This window comes from Pseudorasbora parva, chromosome 10, assembly GCF_024679245.1.
Source record: "Pseudorasbora parva isolate DD20220531a chromosome 10, ASM2467924v1, whole genome shotgun sequence".
Lineage (NCBI taxonomy): Eukaryota > Metazoa > Chordata > Actinopteri > Cypriniformes > Gobionidae > Pseudorasbora > Pseudorasbora parva.
The window spans coordinates 42,235,690-42,254,307 of NC_090181.1; the positions used below are offsets into that span (position 1 = coordinate 42,235,690).

At 38.4% G+C, this 18,618-nt stretch overlaps 1 protein-coding gene across 8 annotated transcripts in view; it reads right to left on the bottom strand.

The window, feature by feature from the left end:
- The window catches only part of col12a1a (collagen, type XII, alpha 1a), a 111,103-nt gene extending 92,740 nt beyond the window's left edge, over positions 1 to 18,363 (bottom strand). For 5 of the 8 annotated variants that reach the window (XM_067456176.1, XM_067456174.1, XM_067456172.1 and 2 more), the window contains exons 1-13: positions 18,157 to 18,363; positions 16,934 to 17,039; positions 10,638 to 10,754; positions 10,406 to 10,546; positions 8,425 to 8,472; positions 7,385 to 7,648; positions 6,087 to 6,254; positions 5,838 to 6,011; positions 5,451 to 5,741; positions 4,495 to 5,097; positions 1,351 to 1,629; positions 973 to 1,245; positions 604 to 873 (exon numbers count right to left, since the gene is read on the bottom strand). In XM_067456176.1, coding sequence (XP_067312277.1) covers positions 604 to 873; positions 973 to 1,245; positions 1,351 to 1,629; positions 4,495 to 5,097; positions 5,451 to 5,741; positions 5,838 to 6,011; positions 6,087 to 6,254; positions 7,385 to 7,648; positions 8,425 to 8,472; positions 10,406 to 10,546; positions 10,638 to 10,754; positions 16,934 to 17,003 — 2,698 coding nt within the window. In that variant the 5' untranslated portion in view covers positions 17,004 to 17,039; positions 18,157 to 18,363. The remainder of the gene's footprint in view (positions 1 to 603; positions 874 to 972; positions 1,246 to 1,350; positions 1,630 to 4,494; positions 5,098 to 5,450; positions 5,742 to 5,837; positions 6,012 to 6,086; positions 6,255 to 7,384; positions 7,649 to 8,424; positions 8,473 to 10,405; positions 10,547 to 10,637; positions 10,755 to 16,933; positions 17,040 to 18,156) is intronic. The other 3 variants (XM_067456178.1, XM_067456171.1, XM_067456177.1) reach the window with 2 other exon arrangements.
- Positions 18,364 to 18,618: the final 255 nt, after the last annotated feature.

Consider the following 18,618-nt stretch of genomic DNA (forward strand, 5'->3'; position numbering starts at 1 on the left):
AACTCAGCATTTTCACTGACCACAATTTTGACATTGATAGCCTGGGGAAAAACCGCCACATAGATATTTTTAATAGCATCTCATAATTTGACAGCAGGTATACTAGGCTGCTGTCACTTTAAGACCAGACGCACGGATCCATTATACTGTTACACATGCCTTTTCTTTCTCAACTGTTTGTGTTCATTTAAAACATAACTGACTGTGTTTAAGTGAATACTTGCCAATATCTGCATTGTGACTTTATTTTCAGTGTATTTGACTGTTTAAGTGCAATAAGCAGTGAAAAATAATTACATTTAGTCAAGAGAGGTGGCTTTATGTGAGCGTACTGGGTGTGAGCACAAAATGTGCAGAAATTATCCGCAATACATCAAAAAAAAGATATTTTTAACAACACTAGATTGCACTTAGTTTCTAATTTCAGATGCCTTTTTTAAAAAGACTACAACTGAAAAATGTATATATTATATAAAGATTAAATCCGCCCAAGTGGCTAGTAGGAGTGACTGTGTTACATGACACTTCTGAAATACACCCGCTTTTGGAAGGTTGGAGGATGTTAATGTCAAGCCCTGTTTGTAATACTAAATGCTCTCTTACCTTCCAGGGTTGTGCCTGTTCCCAAAAGTGGAGCTCCGAGGCCAGAGGTATAACGGGCACTAACAAACAGCTCATACTCGGTGTCTGACTGAAGATTCTTCAGAAAAGCAGTTGTTGTGTCTCCTTTAACAAATATTTCTTTCCTTTCCCCACCATCAGGTTTGTAGGCCACTTGATATTGAAGCACCTTGCCTGGAGCAGCCTGCCATGAAACCCTCATGCTGGACACGGTCTCGTTGAAGACCCTCAAGTCACGTGGCGAGCCCCGAACTGAGAGAAAATAACAAATATAAAATTAAATGACTCCTTTTGGAATTTCAAGAGAAAAGAATCAGGAGTGAAAGCAACAGATCCTCCAACAGTGCTGACCTTCTTTGGTTGTGCCCTCAGTGTCCATGGAGGAACCTATTCCACTTCCATATTCAGGGTACACTGTAACACGGTAGGTGGTGAGGGGGAGCAGTTTTTGCAGCACAGTGGTGACTTGACCCCCATCGGTTTCTGCTTCCAGTTTATCTCCTCCATTCACAGGCTCATAGAACAGTCTGTACCTCAGCACTGCTCCTGGAGCAGCTTTCCACGACACCCGGAAGCTGTCCACGGCCTCCTCGCTCACCATGAGGTTACGGACCGGGCCTATCTCTAAATTACAAGAGCAGTGCGTGTTATCAATCAAAAGAAAAACAAAACAAAAGTTGCATATGTCAGAGATTTTTCAGAGAAACAACTTTGACTCTGTGCAAATACCTTCTAAAGTTGTCTCCTCGCCTGTCAAAGGAAAGCTGTCTCCTTTATCATACTGGGCAATGACATTAACCTCATAGGTGGTCAGAGGAGTGAGATAGGGCAAAACTGTAGTGAAGGAGTCATGAGGAACCACCAAAGAGATGTAGTGTCCAGTTATGTCAGCCACTGGCTTGAATCGCACCAGAAAAGATATGACATCCTCTGCATCAGCAGTCCATGAGGTCCTGAAGCTCCTGGAGGTCACCTCAGAGAAGCTTAGCGACTTTGGTGGAAGCAAACCTGTGTGGGGAAACACACCACCATAAGTTAAAGGCAACGTTTTTTAGCGTATACGTTTATCCTCTGACTTTCAATGCTTTGAGTTTGGTCTTGCTTGCTTATTTGCTCTAGCCTAGAAATCTAGACGCACCCTAGCGGCAGCAAATTTAATCTGCCCGCGAGTGTCGTCTAGCAACTCTCAATACCCTTCTGAGCTGTAATCGCCCAACTCTTGCCGGGCCAATCACATCGTGTATAGAGTCGGTGGGCGGGGCCATAATGACGACGGCCGAGTTGCGTTTGCGTGCCTCTAGTAAACACAGAAACTGGCGAACGGCGGTCTTTCGAATCAGCTTTGACCGCGACTCTGGAAGACTTGGAGTTAAGCTTTTCTCTGAGAAAAGAACAAAGAGCGGCACTGAAGTCATTCTTAAGAAGGGAAGATGTGTTCGGAGTTTTGCCGACCGGATACGGCGAATGTTTAATCTATCAACTAGCTCTGCTTCACCTTCGTTGCTCTGGTTGGTGTAGCGCTATCCTATCGCGTGCAGAGGGAGTTTGAAAGACAACCGTTTATCCCGCCCCTCGGATTGAGCCCATCTTGATGTGGGTCTGGCTTGTCAGGCTATATTTGCTCTAGGACGACCTTTAAAAGTATTGCAGGTATGAATTCTAACTATACATGAAATTACACATAATAAAACTGAAACTAAAATGACAACAACTAAGGGCCAAGCATCAAATGTGCTGAAGCCCCTATTGGAATTGTAAGTTTACTTTATTAATATTATTTTTCCCAATGGATAAACCATAAATAGGAAAATTATGAAGATTGGCACTATTGTTGGGATTGTAATGAATAATAATCTGACCAAATTTGGGGTCTTTAGGACTATCTCTATACTGTCACCACCAGTTAAAAAATTCAAACTATACTTCATAAAAGCGATAGAAAGAAACAATTCAAAAGTAACAATTAGATCCAAAGTTGATATTATTCACACTTTTATAACAACGAGTCCTTGTTATATAATAGTTTTAAGACTTAAAGAAGTATGTAGATGTTATGTAAAGCAAAATGCAAAAGGTTTGAATATTGTTTGATCAAAATGAATGAGTGGCAGAAGTTTAACTATATGAATGTACAATATCTTTAAAGGGGGGGTGAAATGCTGTTTCATGCATACTGATCTTTTTACACTGTTAAAGACTTGGAATCCCATACTAAACATAGACAAAGTTTCAAAAGTTAAGGTGGACGTTTGATGGGAGTATTTCTTTGTCAAAAATACTACTTCCGGTTAGTCATAAGTTTCGGCAAGTTTTTTGAGATCATGCGTTCCCATTGACGTTAGTTGGGGCGGAATTTCCTTGTATGGGCCTTACGGACAATTCTACCGGAAGCGCGTGAGAGAGAGCGAGGGAGAGAGCGCTGGCTTGTGGGATGCTAAACAGGTGATATAACCAGTAGCTACTGACTTACCCACTGATAGGCCGGCGGTCGATCTGTATTAGCACTTTCCTCACGCGACGGGCGAATCTCTTTCCTCACAGAGCGACTCACTTTCCTCACGCGGCAGGCGAATCACTTTCCTCACTGAGCGAATCACTTTCCTCACCGAGCGACTCACTTTCCTCACTGAGCGAATCACTTTCCTCACCGAGCGACTCACTTTCCTCACGCGGCGGGCGAATCACTTTCCTCACTGAGCGAATCACTTTCCTCACAGAGCGAATCTCTTTCCTCACAGAGCGACTCACTTTCCTCACGCGGCAGGCGAATCACTTTCCTCACTGAGCGAATCACTTTCCTCACCGAGCGACTCACTTTCCTCACTGAGCGAATCACTTTCCTCACCGAGCGACTCACTTTCCTCACGCGGCGGGCGAATCACTTTCCTCACTGAGCGAATCACTTTCCTCACAGAGCGAATCACTTTCCTCACAGAGCGACTCACTTTCCTCACGCGGCGGGCGAATCACTTTCCTCACTGAGCGAATCACTTTCCTCACAGAGCGAATCACTTTCCTCACGCGGCGGGCGAATCACTTTCCTCACTGAGCGAATCACTTTCCTCACTGCAGCGCGCTGCTGCACACGTCATTATTTAGCTCCACTCACACGACACGCCCCCACCCGCTCGGCTTTTTTCGGAAAGACTCGGAACAGCGCATCTTTCTTATATAATTATAAAAAAAATAAAGACTTTTCGGAGATATGCAGGATGCAATGCTACTCTATAGGTACTCAAGATTGACATGACACTGACTGAAACTGAGTGTTTCACCCCCCCTTTAAAGTTCCCTAAATAAACTTTGTTTAAAAGTAAAAAGTATGTCCAATAAAGGCCAAATAAAGTGCTTGGCCCTTCCAATTGCTGCATTCAGCTATATTTTAGTATTATTTTTAGTATGATGATTATTTATTGCTCATTATGTGCATTATGCCTAAGCAGCCCTTAACAGATGTTTCCAGAGTTTAGTATTTCCATAAATATTTGTGTTATGAAACAATATTGGTAATATGCCAAGCAGGGTGTATTCCTGGATCACCATTTTTGTTGGTCCTGAAACAACATTCCCATCAAAGAAACAGTCTGAACCGTATCCTAAACCAACCATAAAACTACCCAAAAGTAAACTGCCTATCAGAGGGAATAGATTAGGCTGACAAGAATGTTGTTCAAGCCCCTAACCCTAGCCCTAACCTTTACACTTTCCTCATTCCTAAAATGTTATTGGATGATAAAAATGTTATTCCAGGACCATCAAGGCTGTTGATCTTATTTGGAGAAATCATGGTAAGCCATCCATCTAGCTCACACACATACACATGAAGAGAAATTTCAGAATGAAAACCATAAACGAAAGGTTTATGCAACATACTTCTTTTCTTGATGTTGTGGAGCTCCTGCTCAATTCTTAGACAGATGGATGTGGTCAGTTCTTTGGAGATCCGCTCAAAAGCATCAAAGTCTTCCACCTCAAACACATGGTTATCAGCAGGAGTATTGGCAATCGCCTCCAGCTCGGTGCGCACGGCGTCCTTGACTCCCACAGCAAAAATCTCTACGTCTGTATCCCTTAGTTTGTTGGCAGGGTCTTTAAAAGAATCTGAGGACTTTCCATCTGTGATGAGCACCATGACTCGCGGCACGTTATCACGAGCACCACGGGCTGAAATGAAGATCTTTTCCCTCACGTAGGTCATGGCCTTGCCAGTGTTGGTGGAGCCTCCACGATAGGGGAAGGTCTTGACCGCCTTGACCACAGCTTCAATGTCATGGTGCTTGTTCAAGGCGAACTCAGTGTGAGGATCCCTGCTGTACTGAACCAAGCTGATTTGCACATTGTTGGGTCCGATGTCAAAAGATTTGACGAGCACTTCAATGAAGGCTCTGACTTTAGCAAAGTTAGCCAAACCTATACTGTACGAGCCATCCACCAGGAGGACAATGTCAGCTTGGACATCAACCTCTAGGGAACACTCTGTAGGGCACAAAACACAAAATTGTACAACATGTTTGTCAGATGGAAATGTTAATTTTGGAATGAGCATTTGGAAGGTAAACAGAAGGTAAAGGACCAGTTGGACCATATATGTGAGATTTAAGGCTGAAATTCACTATACGACTTTTGCCCAATCTACACTCTTGAGGAGTCAAATTTACTACTTTTTATAGTACACTTTATAGTAACAGTTCCTGGTCATTTTGAGACTAAATATTAATGATGACAATATTTTCTTTCTGGCAGGAGCTATTCAATTAAACTCAGGATGGATACCATACACTTTTAATAAAAGCATCTACTAGATGACAAGTTAGTAGTTAGCATCTTACCTGTAGACACTTTCACAGGCTGGGTTTTCTCTATGACAACTTGTGGCTTACTAGGGGTCAGACCTTTGAGAGCAAACAGACTGATCTCATACTCTGTCTCAGGGGACAGGTCTCTGACATTGGCCAAGTTGAATGAGGGCCTAGTGTAGAGCTCCTGCTTCTTGGCACCTACGATTTTGGGGAAGACCTGCAGCTTGTAGCCTGTGATGTCACCAGGAGACGAATCCCACACAATTCTCATGGATTTGGAGGAGATATCAGTAACTCTGAGGTCCGAAGCTGGTTCAACAACTGCAAAAACATGGATAGATGACTTATAGATCTTCCATTAACTTATCACTTCTCTATGAGTTTAGCTAGATTATGAATGCTTGTGTTGGGTTGTACCTTCCTCTCTGTGTACAAGGATTTCTAGCTGCTTCTCCACACCAGAACAGACCTCAGTGATGAGCGCCTTCTGCACTTGATTGATCATGTCAAAGTTTGGAACATTATAGACATGTTTGCTGTGGGGGGTGGAGGCCATCTCCTTCATCTCATCCTCCTCTGCTCCTTTGATACCTAAAGACATGAATTGCGGCTTGAAAGAGAGTTCCGTCCTACATATACATATTCAACAGATGTGTAGACACATACCCAGGACAAAGATCTCTACTCCTATGTTCCTCAGCCGTTCAGCATACTCCCCAACTGGGTCTTGCGACTTTCCATCTGTGATAATCATGGCCACTTTTGGGAAGCCTTCCCTGGCTCCAGCCGCCTCAGTGAAAGTGTTTCTTGCCAGATAATCCATTGCATCACCTGCTTGAAAATGTAAGACACAAAGATAATAATTTGCACATGTTGGATGACAATACAGAACCTAGAGATAGTTCGCCCAAAATGTTTAATTCTGTCATTAATTACTCACCCTTACCAACACAAATAAAGTTCTTTTTGATAAAAAGTGATTTCTGAAATCAAAAACAGTGATTTCTGTCCCTCCATTGATAAAAAGTTCATAAAGCGATCGTAAAACTAATCCATATGAATTAAGCAGTTTAGCCCAAACTGATCACTTTTTATGATGAACAGATTTAATTTAGTCTTTTATTCACATATAAACCTGCTTGATAAGCAAGAACAAACCTTATTGGTTCTTGCTGAAGCTGAAACATGCTGCGTAACACGAGAATAAACCTCATTGGTTCTCACATGTCAAGCAAACATGATTGAGCTTCCATTTACCACAATTTTTCTTGATGTGCGAGTCGATGAATTTCTCAATGTGAATAAAAATTCAGTCTGTTCATCATATAAAGTGATCGAGTCTCTTCAAAAAAATACACTAAACTGCTCAATTCATAAGGATTATTTTTATGATTTTTTTTTTTTTTAAGTGTCAAAGTGTAGTTGTGTAGCTGTCAATGGAGGGTCAGAAATCTCTCAGATTTCATCAAAAAGATTTTCATTTGTATTCTGAAGATGAACAAAAGTCTTATAGTTTTGGAACGACATGAGGGTGAGGAATTCCTGTCAGAATTGTCACTTTTGGGTGAACTATTGCTTTAATAGAATTGTGTTAAAATATAAACTTTTGTCTGAAATTCAGACAATAAATTACATTGTGAGCATATTTTTGCCAAGAAGGACCCAGGACGTGTTCCTACATTACCTATGTGTTACTGCAATTATTGTACTTAGACCTAAATTGTTTGTTTCATGATGTTGGTAATCAATATTGTAATGACTTTGGTCAACTTTCGTTTTAAATGTGCTATATAAGTGAAGTTAAAATTGATGAGAAGCCTTACCCAAACCTAAACCTTTTCTCAATACCCCAATCCCCAAATGGTTGATTAATGTTGACTACATTTGTTCAAGGACCAACAATATGTTCATCCAGGAACAAGTCCTAATTGGCTAAATCATTGTATAGTCAATCTTTTACACACCTGTCATGGTATTACCACCCTTGTAGGGCAGATTTTTAATGGCTCGTAGGACATCAGGCCGTCTGTAATGCGTGTTCAGGTTGAACTCTGTCCTGGTATCTGAGCTGTACTGTACCACAGACACTCTGGTCTTATCCTCTCCAATGTCGAAAGCTCCCGCCATGGCCCCAATGAAACTCCGGATAAATTTAAAGTTTTCTCTTCCCACACTCCAAGAGCCATCCACCAGGAAAACCAGATCTGTGATAGCACTTACTGAACACTCTGCATGATGAGGAAATGAGAGAAAGGCATGAGAGAAAGCCAAATAATAACATGAGAGCATCCTATCTGCTACAATCTTCATATTTTCGCTTATTTGTTTTGACACATTAATGAGCAATAAATGTTGTTGCTGTTAAAAAGCCTGTTCATTTTACACGTGTTTATTTTGCAGCTACACTTACTCAATTATTAATGACTCTGGCAGTGTCCTCCAGCATTTCCACACAAAAAAACATTTGCTTTTGCAATGCAATGGATACTTTCAATAAACATGTTTCTGTTTTTTCAGACAGGACTAACTTTACTGTGAAATGTACATCTTGAGAACTGGCTTTCTGAAATTTCAGTAGGATTTTTTGGGCTCTTGATTTGGACTCACTAGAAAAGGAGTGGAATTGGGTCAGGACTATAATCCTTTCCACTGGTTTAAAACATGATGTCTGAGTGTGTGAGAGTCAATGAATGAGGCTAGAAGGAACCTCAGCCCCTCCTCTGTGTTATAACAGCCACTTCTAACAGCACAAAGAAAATGTTTCATAAGCTCTGATTCTATTTTAATGCTTTTAATTAAAGGCAATTTGAACATTGCCAACCACAAGCTTGAGCAATCTTTCTTTGCGAGCTGTAACAAGTTCTAAAAGTCTAAAGTGGTCAAAAGAAAAAAGTCTAAAGGAAAAATGTGATCCAATTCATTGCATATAGAGTTACACTTCATAGGTGACAAGAAACAAGAGTATCTGGAATGATGAAGAAATGGTTTGATTGAATATACTCACTGACAGTCTCTGTTGGTTTCCTTGTTCCACTTGTGTTGCTGGATTGAACTGTAATGGAAGAAGATGTTAGGTCTGTGTCTTCAAAGCTTATGCATCCTTTTTGGCAACTGGATTCATCACATCCAATTATTAACAAAACTTTGTTTTGTAATTTTGCTTAGTAGATCTCAAGATTTCTTTCTTTAGGAAGAAAATGAATGGTTCTTGCTCATGCAAATCCTCAAAACCATCACAATGCTAGTGTTTTGTGGATGGATAAATGTGTATTGCTATGCACTTACTAAAGGGCTCTGAAAGTTTAAAAGTGTATCGCTATACACGATTCTTAGTGTATTGGGGGTTGTTGCATTATGGATTAATATCGTGGCCACAAATTAACAATTTGTTCCTACGACTTACTACTCAGCACATTTTACTAACTCGTACCCTGGTTTTAAGTAAATTCTGGGCACGATATAATAAATTGTTCACTTGTTTTACTAAATTGTGTACATGATATAACAATAATTCTTTCCCTCTTTTACTAGGGGGGGTCCTAATGCTATTTCTTGCATTCAGACTTATTTACACTGTTAAAGAGGTTGACTCTAATGCTAAACACGGCCCAAAACATTTTTTTAAACAATTTGGACGTATATGACGGTATTACTGTGCCAAATACACTAAAATACACAAGTTTCGGTAAGTTTTTTTTGAGTATGGCCCTGTATGACTTCATAAAGGGAGGAATTCCTTGTATGGCCACTTCCCCCTGGATCAGTGCGTGCGCACATCAACCAGAGTGAGAGCAAGAGCGCGTCCATTAATGAGCTACGTTTGGGTTACGGGAGCCATCGGCAGCGTCGGCATTTTGTTTTTAGACCGCAAAATCAACAATGTCACTAAAGAAATTTGTTTCTGGTTGTGAGGGAAAGATCACCTTGTTCGGCTTCCCAAATAACCCCGCGTTAAGCTGCGTTTCACACAAGATGCGACTTACGTGAATAAATCACGCTATTTACTCGTAGTTACTCGCTTCATTAGCCCGTGACATTCACTTCACAAAAAACGCAAATTCACGTCATGGGAGGGGCTTCTGCCTAGTCTTGTTGCAAAATGGCTGACATGGCTTGTTTTAAAATACAGCGAATAAGCTCAATTTGCCAGCTTAAACTAACTTGTAGTCTCAATAGGGTGAATTCAGAGTGATTGGGACACTTTTGTCATCTCAGTGGCAAAAAGTGTCCCAATCACCCTATGTATAGCTCAAATTGAGTTTTCAGATTGTCCGACCTCCTCGATCACTTTCTTCCAAGCAAGATCCTTTTTATTGCTGTTTCTATAAACTATGAAGATGTATCGTACAGCTCCGGGTATCCACATATGATTTGTCCTCATTGTTGTCACTACTAGAGCAAGCTCCCTATTGGTTAATGCGGAGCGAATACCCACAAAAAGGTTCAGATTTTTCAACTCGCATGTCAAACGCTCAATTCGCGTCATTCGCGCCATAGAATGTCTATTCACATCTTTGCATTGACTTAACATGTAAATCAATCATGCGTATCGCTTCATCTGCGTCTGGTGTGAACGCACCATTAAGGAAACAGTGGATGCAGTTTTTTTTTTTGTTCTGCAAGTATAATTAATTCCCTCATTTTGCGGCCATGATATTTTTTTTTCCCCGCATGTGATGTGCAGGACTCTGTGGAAGCCTGTTTCCACCACTGAATATAAAATAAAAAGCTAATTGCGATTTTTTAATCAGACAATTCTAACTTTTTTTTCTCTTTCTCAGAATTGCGAGATATAAGTCACTTTATTTTTATAAAATCAGAATTGGACTTTTTAAGTCACAAGTGCAAGTTTACATCTCACGATTCTGAAAAAAAAGAGGTTCGAACTGCGAGATATAAACTCGCAATTGTGAAAAAAAGTCTGAATTGTTGCTTACCTTAACAAACAAAACTCATAAGAGAAAGGCCGTTGAGTGTGCACTTACTTGTTAATTGTCCAAGAATAGGGATACTTTCTTCCGCACCATCAAATGAATTGATTGACACAGAATAATCTACATCTGGAGTTAAATCCGTGATTGATGTGTTTGTGGCCGAGGCAGGAAGAGTCAAATCTTTAGAATCATCTGGAACAGATAATGAGATATCAAAGTCAGTCAAAGCTGATGCAAAAGACATGCAGATGCTGGAATATGTGCAGCTGCTAACATTACGCACCTGTGTCTGATAGTACTTGTATTCTGTAGCCCTGTATCTGAGACCCAGGCTTCCTCCATGACATTTGCACTGTGTTTTCATTTAGGATTTTAAATTTCAAGTTTGAAGGAGGCTCCACTGCAAACAAGAGGATAAAAGAGTCAAGATCACAAGAGAAACCGCCATTTCTGAATAAGCAAGAAATGTTGAAGATGATTTGAAACAACCCCAACGACAAACACTTCAGGACTGAAGTTGACTCGTTTATTGTTGGGCAAGACAAACACAACCAAGAGTGAAGATGAAAAAACACAACATAAGAGGGTGACGGAAGCCATTTCGGATCAAATGGCCTTTTCTTGAGTTGCATAACCTGGAATCTCATGGTCTGCAGCTCAAGCAGAGAAGAACTAAACACATTTCAAGACCTATCACAAACAAAACGTCATCCACGCCAATCCATGTGCAGACAACCATCCAATACATGCTGAATGCAGTCAATACAAGGCATGCCCGTTCACCGCAAACAGAACTCTGGTGACAAAAATAAATCATATCCATTCCCAAGATATTGATTATACAATGGAATCGAGTTTTCAAGATGTCAGAGATGTCCATATGGCTCTGTCAAAACAAAACTATACATATATGTTATATATACGCTTTGTATATATACATATATTCCAACAAGGCTATAACGAGTTTTACTAAAAGCCACACATCCATTGCAAATCTCATAAAAAGAATACACAAGTTGTCGTGACAGACTTTTGTGTAGTTCCTTTTCATACAGAAGGTGTACGTGACAAGACAACACTCCTAATTGAGAGGTTTGAAGGAAAACGTACAATCACGCACATATGAGGAGGAGATCTATCCACATTCGTCCGATGGTCGAAGTGTCATGCACATGTACATGAGAAAGTTGCTTATAACACCGTTTCCATGTACACAAAGGACAACATAGAGAGGCTACAAATGTATTTCAAAATGATATTCTGTCATAGACATTATTGACATGCAATCTACATCAAACCGTCGTGGATCTCATCTCAACCGGCGGCGATCTACGATGATGAGATGTCCACTTACAGTACGCACTCAACATCCATGTCACATCTGCATGCATGAATGCTGAGGATTGATGTAAATATCTGCTGTCAGGATAATGTCTTGAATGCAAAGAAGGCAGAGGAAAAACAGGTGATCTCATACAAAATGTTACCGATAGAGGATATTAAACATGCTTCATTTCACAGGAATTAATTAGTATGAGTGCAATCTTACAATAGTGCTTAACACTTAAAAATAAAGGTTGATTGAAACTTGGGGGTGGTCTTCAGATTTAAGACTTTAAGACTTAGTGATCTAAATATTCTTAAATCAAGATACGTTTTCTTGAGAAGCAAAATGACATGAGGTATTAACTCTTGATTTCTGGAGAAAAAATGCATCAAAGTTTAGTGAGGTATGCTTAAAACAAGATAAAATTACCTGGAAAACACAATTATTTTTCTCACACCATTGGAATTTTCCTTGTATTAAGCATATTTAAGGAATAATTGACAAAACCTTGGGTCAATATGTTATGACAACATGTGTTTTTACATTGCTTTAACTCATCAAAATCAGTTAAGAAATGTTCAACTTTTTTATAGAGTTATACAAGATTCAAATTGCTTTTTAAAGTTAATTTAATTTAAGTTGAAATTACTTTTAACTTTTAACATCTAAAATTAATTGTACCTAAAAATCTAAGGCAACAACTTATTTATTTTTTTACTGTGTACGGTTATCACATCTCCAAACATATTTCAGATAGTGTATTTCGAGTAATTTGTCAGGTTTTGTCCTTAAAACTCTTATGTGTACACTGTAAAAAAAATATTTAGAAAAAAAGTTACCTGGTTGCCTTAAAATTGAGTTCATTGAAATTAAAATTTTGAGTTAATACAATGAACATTTTTTGAGATTCGACAACCTTTATTAAAATATTATTAAAAGATTTTGTAAGCATATTGGGTAATTGTGTGTGTTTTATTTGTGATGACGCAGTGAAACATGCCAAATAGTGCTATTTTCATGATTAATCAAAATTTTTATGTGGTTCAGATACAATAATATTTTGAGTTTCTATTTATTAAACAAATTTCCTTCATTGTATCAACTTAGTATCAAAATTTTAAGTTTATTGAAATTAAAAATTTAAGGCAACCAGGTTACTTACTTTTTTAAGTTCCAACACCAAAAACCAACCAAAATATTTTACAGTGTAGGAATCATTTCTTTCACATCTAATCCCTTTTAGATGAGAGAGAGAGAGAGAGAGAGAGAGAGAGAGAGAGAGAGAGAATAAGCGTGTGTGAATTATCAGAGTCTATGTGTCTTTCATTGCTCAGTAGCAGCACCTCTAATAGCGAAACTGTAAGTTTATCTGCTTCAAGAACAGCACCATTATTTCCTCGCTAGTGAGAAATGTCATGTAGCTTTTAAGTTGCAAAAAAATACAGCTCTGGAAAAAATGAAGAGACCACTTAACATCGATTTTTCAATGTTAAGTGCTCCTAATTTATTCCAGAGCTGCATTTTACTGAAAAAAATCACCAGAGCATCGCTGACAACACATTTCTGTGTGAGTGTGGCCATTCTGTGTGTGCGTTTGAGTGGGAGAAAGAGAATATGTGCTTTCCGTACATAGTAAAACATAATTTTGTGGAAGAAACATGGAAATAATTTGATGTTTTTATCCTGTTGTTTACTGTATTTATTTGCTTGCTCAGTGTTGTTGTGGGTTTTGTTTTGTTTCTTTTGCTGTTGTTGGCTGAAATAACTGAAATCCTAATGCGGTCAAGACCTGCCTGGAAGTACTTTAGCCGTGCGTTTCCCTGAGCATTTGGTTTGTAATATGTGGCTGTTGAAGGCTTGAATCTGATTGGTTGATGAGCGTCGGGTCCATAGTTGCACACCTTAGAACGTTCGTCAACCAATCAGATTCAAGCATTCGACAGCCTCGTAGTATAAACTCATTTCATTTTAATACATTTTTCAGAAAGCAAGACTTAGGGCCAGATTTACTAAACAGGGCAAATTAGAGTAAAAACGCCATCACAAAAAAGTGGAGATGGGAGTGGACAGTTCAGTGCGTGATCTACTGTCGACACACAAATTAACAGACACAGCCGGATAATTTCCATGATGACTAATGCAATCTACCTGTTAGCGTCTGGTTTAAGATGTGCTTTTATGGGGGCGGTAAATAATGGCACAAACACCAGTAAATTGACTAGCACAAACCTTAGTAAATCGCCTCGCATGATTGTTCTAAATACTCTCCTCCCACAAATACTGCATCTGAAAGAGAAACTCCTACAAATGCATACGCAATAAGATCAGCCGCAAACATAACCCTGTCCACACCTTTTCAGCGCTAATTTATCACTGCGTGTCTTTAGTAAATCCTGACAGTGTTTTATTAACAGCAAAAGAGGGTTTGCGCCTGCAAGCTTTTAATAAATCTGGCCCTTAATATCAATATTAATATCAAAGTAATTTTGCTTCTTAGGTCAATTTTGATCTTGATTAAAGTATTTGTAATGAATATTTGTTCCGTGCAGAGATTTCTAATTGAACCTTTATTTTTAAGATGATTAAACTAGAGCATTTATTAGCACTCTTCATCAACAAGGTGATGAAGATCCACAGAGTCTGCAATAGATGTATTATCATCTATAAGAGCAGATCTTTCCTGTGAAACCTTGATCGTCTCTTTCCATGCACTACTGTTCCTAATTCTACCTAACGCCCAGCTGGATAATGAGGACGTGGCAAAGTGTCACATGCACAAAGAAAAAGAAGGGTGGAAAGACATGTGCGCATGGGTTTAGGCCAGAGCCGCAGAATATCATTTTAAAATAAACGATGGAGGAAAAACACCAGGCAAACGACAAATAACACGACCTGCTGGAGAAAGAATGCTCACCAACCTGACGCATCAAACTCAAACGGTCTGCGTCCGAACAGGCCTCGGCCCTTCTCCGAAACCCGTGAGTCTTCACTGATTCACAGACGTCAAGCCGAGGCATCTTACGGGACGTGTCACGGCACCAGCGCGCGCAAACCATGTATGAAACACCACCTACCATGTGCTTAAGACACCCGCTCAGTGGACTGTGAAATAATGCAATCGGACAGCTTTGTTGACTCTGTTGACAGTTTAATAACGAAAGTGACACAAACGTCTGCTTGTGTTGAGTTTCTGGAAACTTCAGGATGAGGAGGCCCATCAGGAGAGCGCCTAATTCTCTCATCCCCCGGAGAGAAAGTCTGCCCCGCGTCAATAACCTCCAGCCAGGCAGGCATTCTTTCTGGCTTGCGCCGTTGCCAGGTTGGAGTCTCCCGGAGAAGCCGAACAGATGCCAAAGTAATTCCGCAACATGTGCTGACATTAAACATTACTGCATATTAACTTTCCATATGGATTGCAACTCAGCGTTTTCGTGCACGGCTGCAGGAAACCTAAAAAGGCTCTTTGTCTTTGTGCTGTCTGAGGACTAGTTCAGGCCTCTCGTGTTACATCTTTCCATTCTGTTACAGCACCAAAAAAAAAAAACGAAAAATGAAAGTTTCCATTTGGTTTTCCAGACTCCATCCTCACGTTCTCACATCATTTTCTCCTGAGACAGCCGTCACTGGGCTGAACTGATGCTGTGTGGCGACTATAATTACATATCCGACTTAAACTGAAACAACTTCAAATCATGTGGTAGAAAACACTTATCCATTTTACTACCGTCACTGATTTAGTAAAGCGTAGCTAAAGTTAAGTGTATTTTTATATTTGAAGTACATTGTACATGTATATCCAGTTCAAGGTCACGGTTTTATTGCACGATTGGGCTGTTTTGAAAATTCCAATTCAGAAAATAGGAAGATTTTAATTTAATGTACGAGGAATTGTATAAAGATTAGGGGGATTGAAAGGACAAAACTAACTTATAGATGGAAATTTTTATTTATTCAGATTTATATCTCACATTTTTAAGTTATTTATCATGCAAAGTGCTTAAAAATGATAAAGAAAAAATTATATATATGTATATATATATATATATATATATATATATATATATATATATATATATATATATATATATATATATATATATATATATAATACACTTTTATAGACTTATTATAGACTTAGACTTAAAATATATATAATTAAATATTATCAAAATGTTCATTTTAAGGCACTTTATGGGAATCACATCACTGTTTACAGTAATTGGACGCTGAGAAAAAAATTGTCTATTTTTCGTTCCTTTTAGGTGGGTTTTGAGTCGGTTTTCTGGCTGAATTTTTTCCTGGGATCTGGCAACCCTGATTTTGTTGCATATCTTTTAACTCGTGAATTCTGCTCTTTTGAGTTTGACTTAAAATAATCAAGTCTGCAAGAAAAACTGTCATCTATTAGACTGAAGTCTGCCATAACAAAGAACACGTTTGAGCTGTTAAAAATCCTATAGTAACTTATACTGCAAACATCAGCAGTTGAACTTTTTTCTGTTGTTTAATAATGATGCTTTAGTAATAATGTGTTCATTTCAGCTCTCCGCGTAATTGTGGTAATTCGTTGGACAATAACTGGCTCGTAAAGTAGGTGATGGCCATCCCAGACTGCTTTGTTTCACGCTGTAGAGGAATGCCTAAGTTATGGGCACAAAGATGGCAGTATCCAAAATCCTTGTCCTTGTGGGGACATTTTTGGTCACACTAAGTAAAAAAAAAATTTAAATGTAAAAATTTTGTGTGATGGGTTTAGGGTTCGTGTAAGGTGAGAATATACAGTTTGTACAGTATAAAAATCATTATGTCGAAGGAAAGTGCCCATGAAACATGAAGACTCAATGTGTGTGTGTGTGTGTGTGTGTGTGTGTGTGTGTGTGTGTGTGTGTGTGTGTGTGTGTGTGTGTGTGTGTGTGTGTGTGTGTGTGTGTGTGTGTGTGTGTGTGTGTGTGTGTGTGTGTGTGTGTCTTTAGGACCACTGAAATCACAACATTTTTAAACAAACATAGCACATACTTTGCTAGTAAATCTTAGCTTATTAAATTATATCTATTTTTCTATAAATCTAAGACTTTATATACTATATTACAAAATTATGTAGAAGTCAATTATATAACTTAAGGATGGTCTAAGTATTTTTACATCTTAATATAAGATTTTACTTAATGTCCAGAAATGTATTGTAAATAATAATAATAATAATAATGAAAAAAATAAATAATAATAATACCAAAAGAGCACATGGACTATACCTTGAGCCTCTATTGAATTCAGTAATAGAGTAAAGAGAGCGGCCGTGGCCAAAGACAGCCTGATCTTCATGTTTATACAGACACAGTCAGCAGCTCATTTATTAATCTGCAAAGAGAAGAAGAAACAAATCAACCTTATTTCGGTTTTCACTTTGCACTGTTCATCTTAGTTAACAGCATCATCCCAGAACATTCTTGGTGTACTTAGTATTTTATTGTTGACTAAATGTGGTCTAAACACTCATTTAAAAAATGAACATGTAAATGACAATTAGACAGAATTACTCCTCAGAGACGGAGATTTGCAGTACGGCTCATGAGCGCCACCATGTGGAGATTTACACAAGTACACAATATATATAGATGGGACCAGTGTTGGGTAAGTTACTCTATAAAAGTATTTAATAACAAATTATATCTTCAATAGTGTAATTAGATTACTGTACATATTACTCTCTCCAAAAAGTATTTACTAATTACTTTATAAATCCTATATCAACCTCGACTAGTTAAGTTATTCAAGTATAGACATAACAGCTCTTAATTCAAATAAATATTAAAACTACACAAATAATTTGTATTAACCGACCAAAGTATTACAAAGGTGAGAATGATACATAAAAACATGCATTTTAAAGTTAGACTTTTAGATTTTTAAAGTTCGAAGTTTTATGTTAATTCCACTATTGTAGCTATTATATAGCCTAATTTTTCTAAAAACACAGTATTTAGTTCAATTACATCAGAAGTAACTAATTAAATTACACAAGAAACAAGAGTAATCCCTTACTTTACTTTTTCAAGGGGAAAAGTAATTGAATTACTGTAACTAATTACACCCAGCACTGGATGCGACCAACGTAAATGAATAATCTCAATACGATTTCAGCTAAACGTTTAAACATCAAAAAATGTTCTAGTAAAATATAATAAAAATAAAATAAAATAATAAATAAACTCTAGTAGCCTAGTCTATTGCTCAAATTGCATGTTTTCATAAAGAAGAGAAGCTGCAGTGGTTTAAAAATATATATATATTTTTTTTTTTATAAATTGTGATTAAATCTACTAAACATGTCACGTCCAAAAATGTCATAACTCACTAGGAAACTTCAGACATAAAAAAAAAAACTTCCTATTCAATTAACGTGTATTTCATTCACTGAACACTTGAATTACAAACTCCATGCAAGTGTAAAGAAGTAAAGAGCCCGTAATCAGACCTGATAAAGTCCGTCAGTATCACAGAAGGAAAGTGAAGGCTGGTGTGAAGTCCAGAATGAGATCTCCTCTCGCTCCTCCAGCACTGAGGGAAACCTCTGAGAGAATGGGAGGTGTCTCAGCACAACCTGACACTAAATAGGGGGTTGTTCCCAACTTTACTCCCTGACGAAATTCCTCAAGAATGGAGCCCCCACTTTTAAGTCAGAGATATGGGACTTCTGGAAGAATGGGCTGAAATCCACTTCAGTGGGAGGCTTCTCTCTTAAATGAGATACGGGGCGTTTTATGTAGCTATAGCCCATGGAAGCAAAAAAAAATAAAAAAAAATAAAAAATTGTAATTACGATTTTTTTTATCATGTCTCAGATTCTGCTGGGAAAAGTTTGGCACTCGAGAAAAAAGAAATTAGAATAAAAAATATATACCGGTAGGCTAGCCTTATTTGTGAAATAGGCAAATTT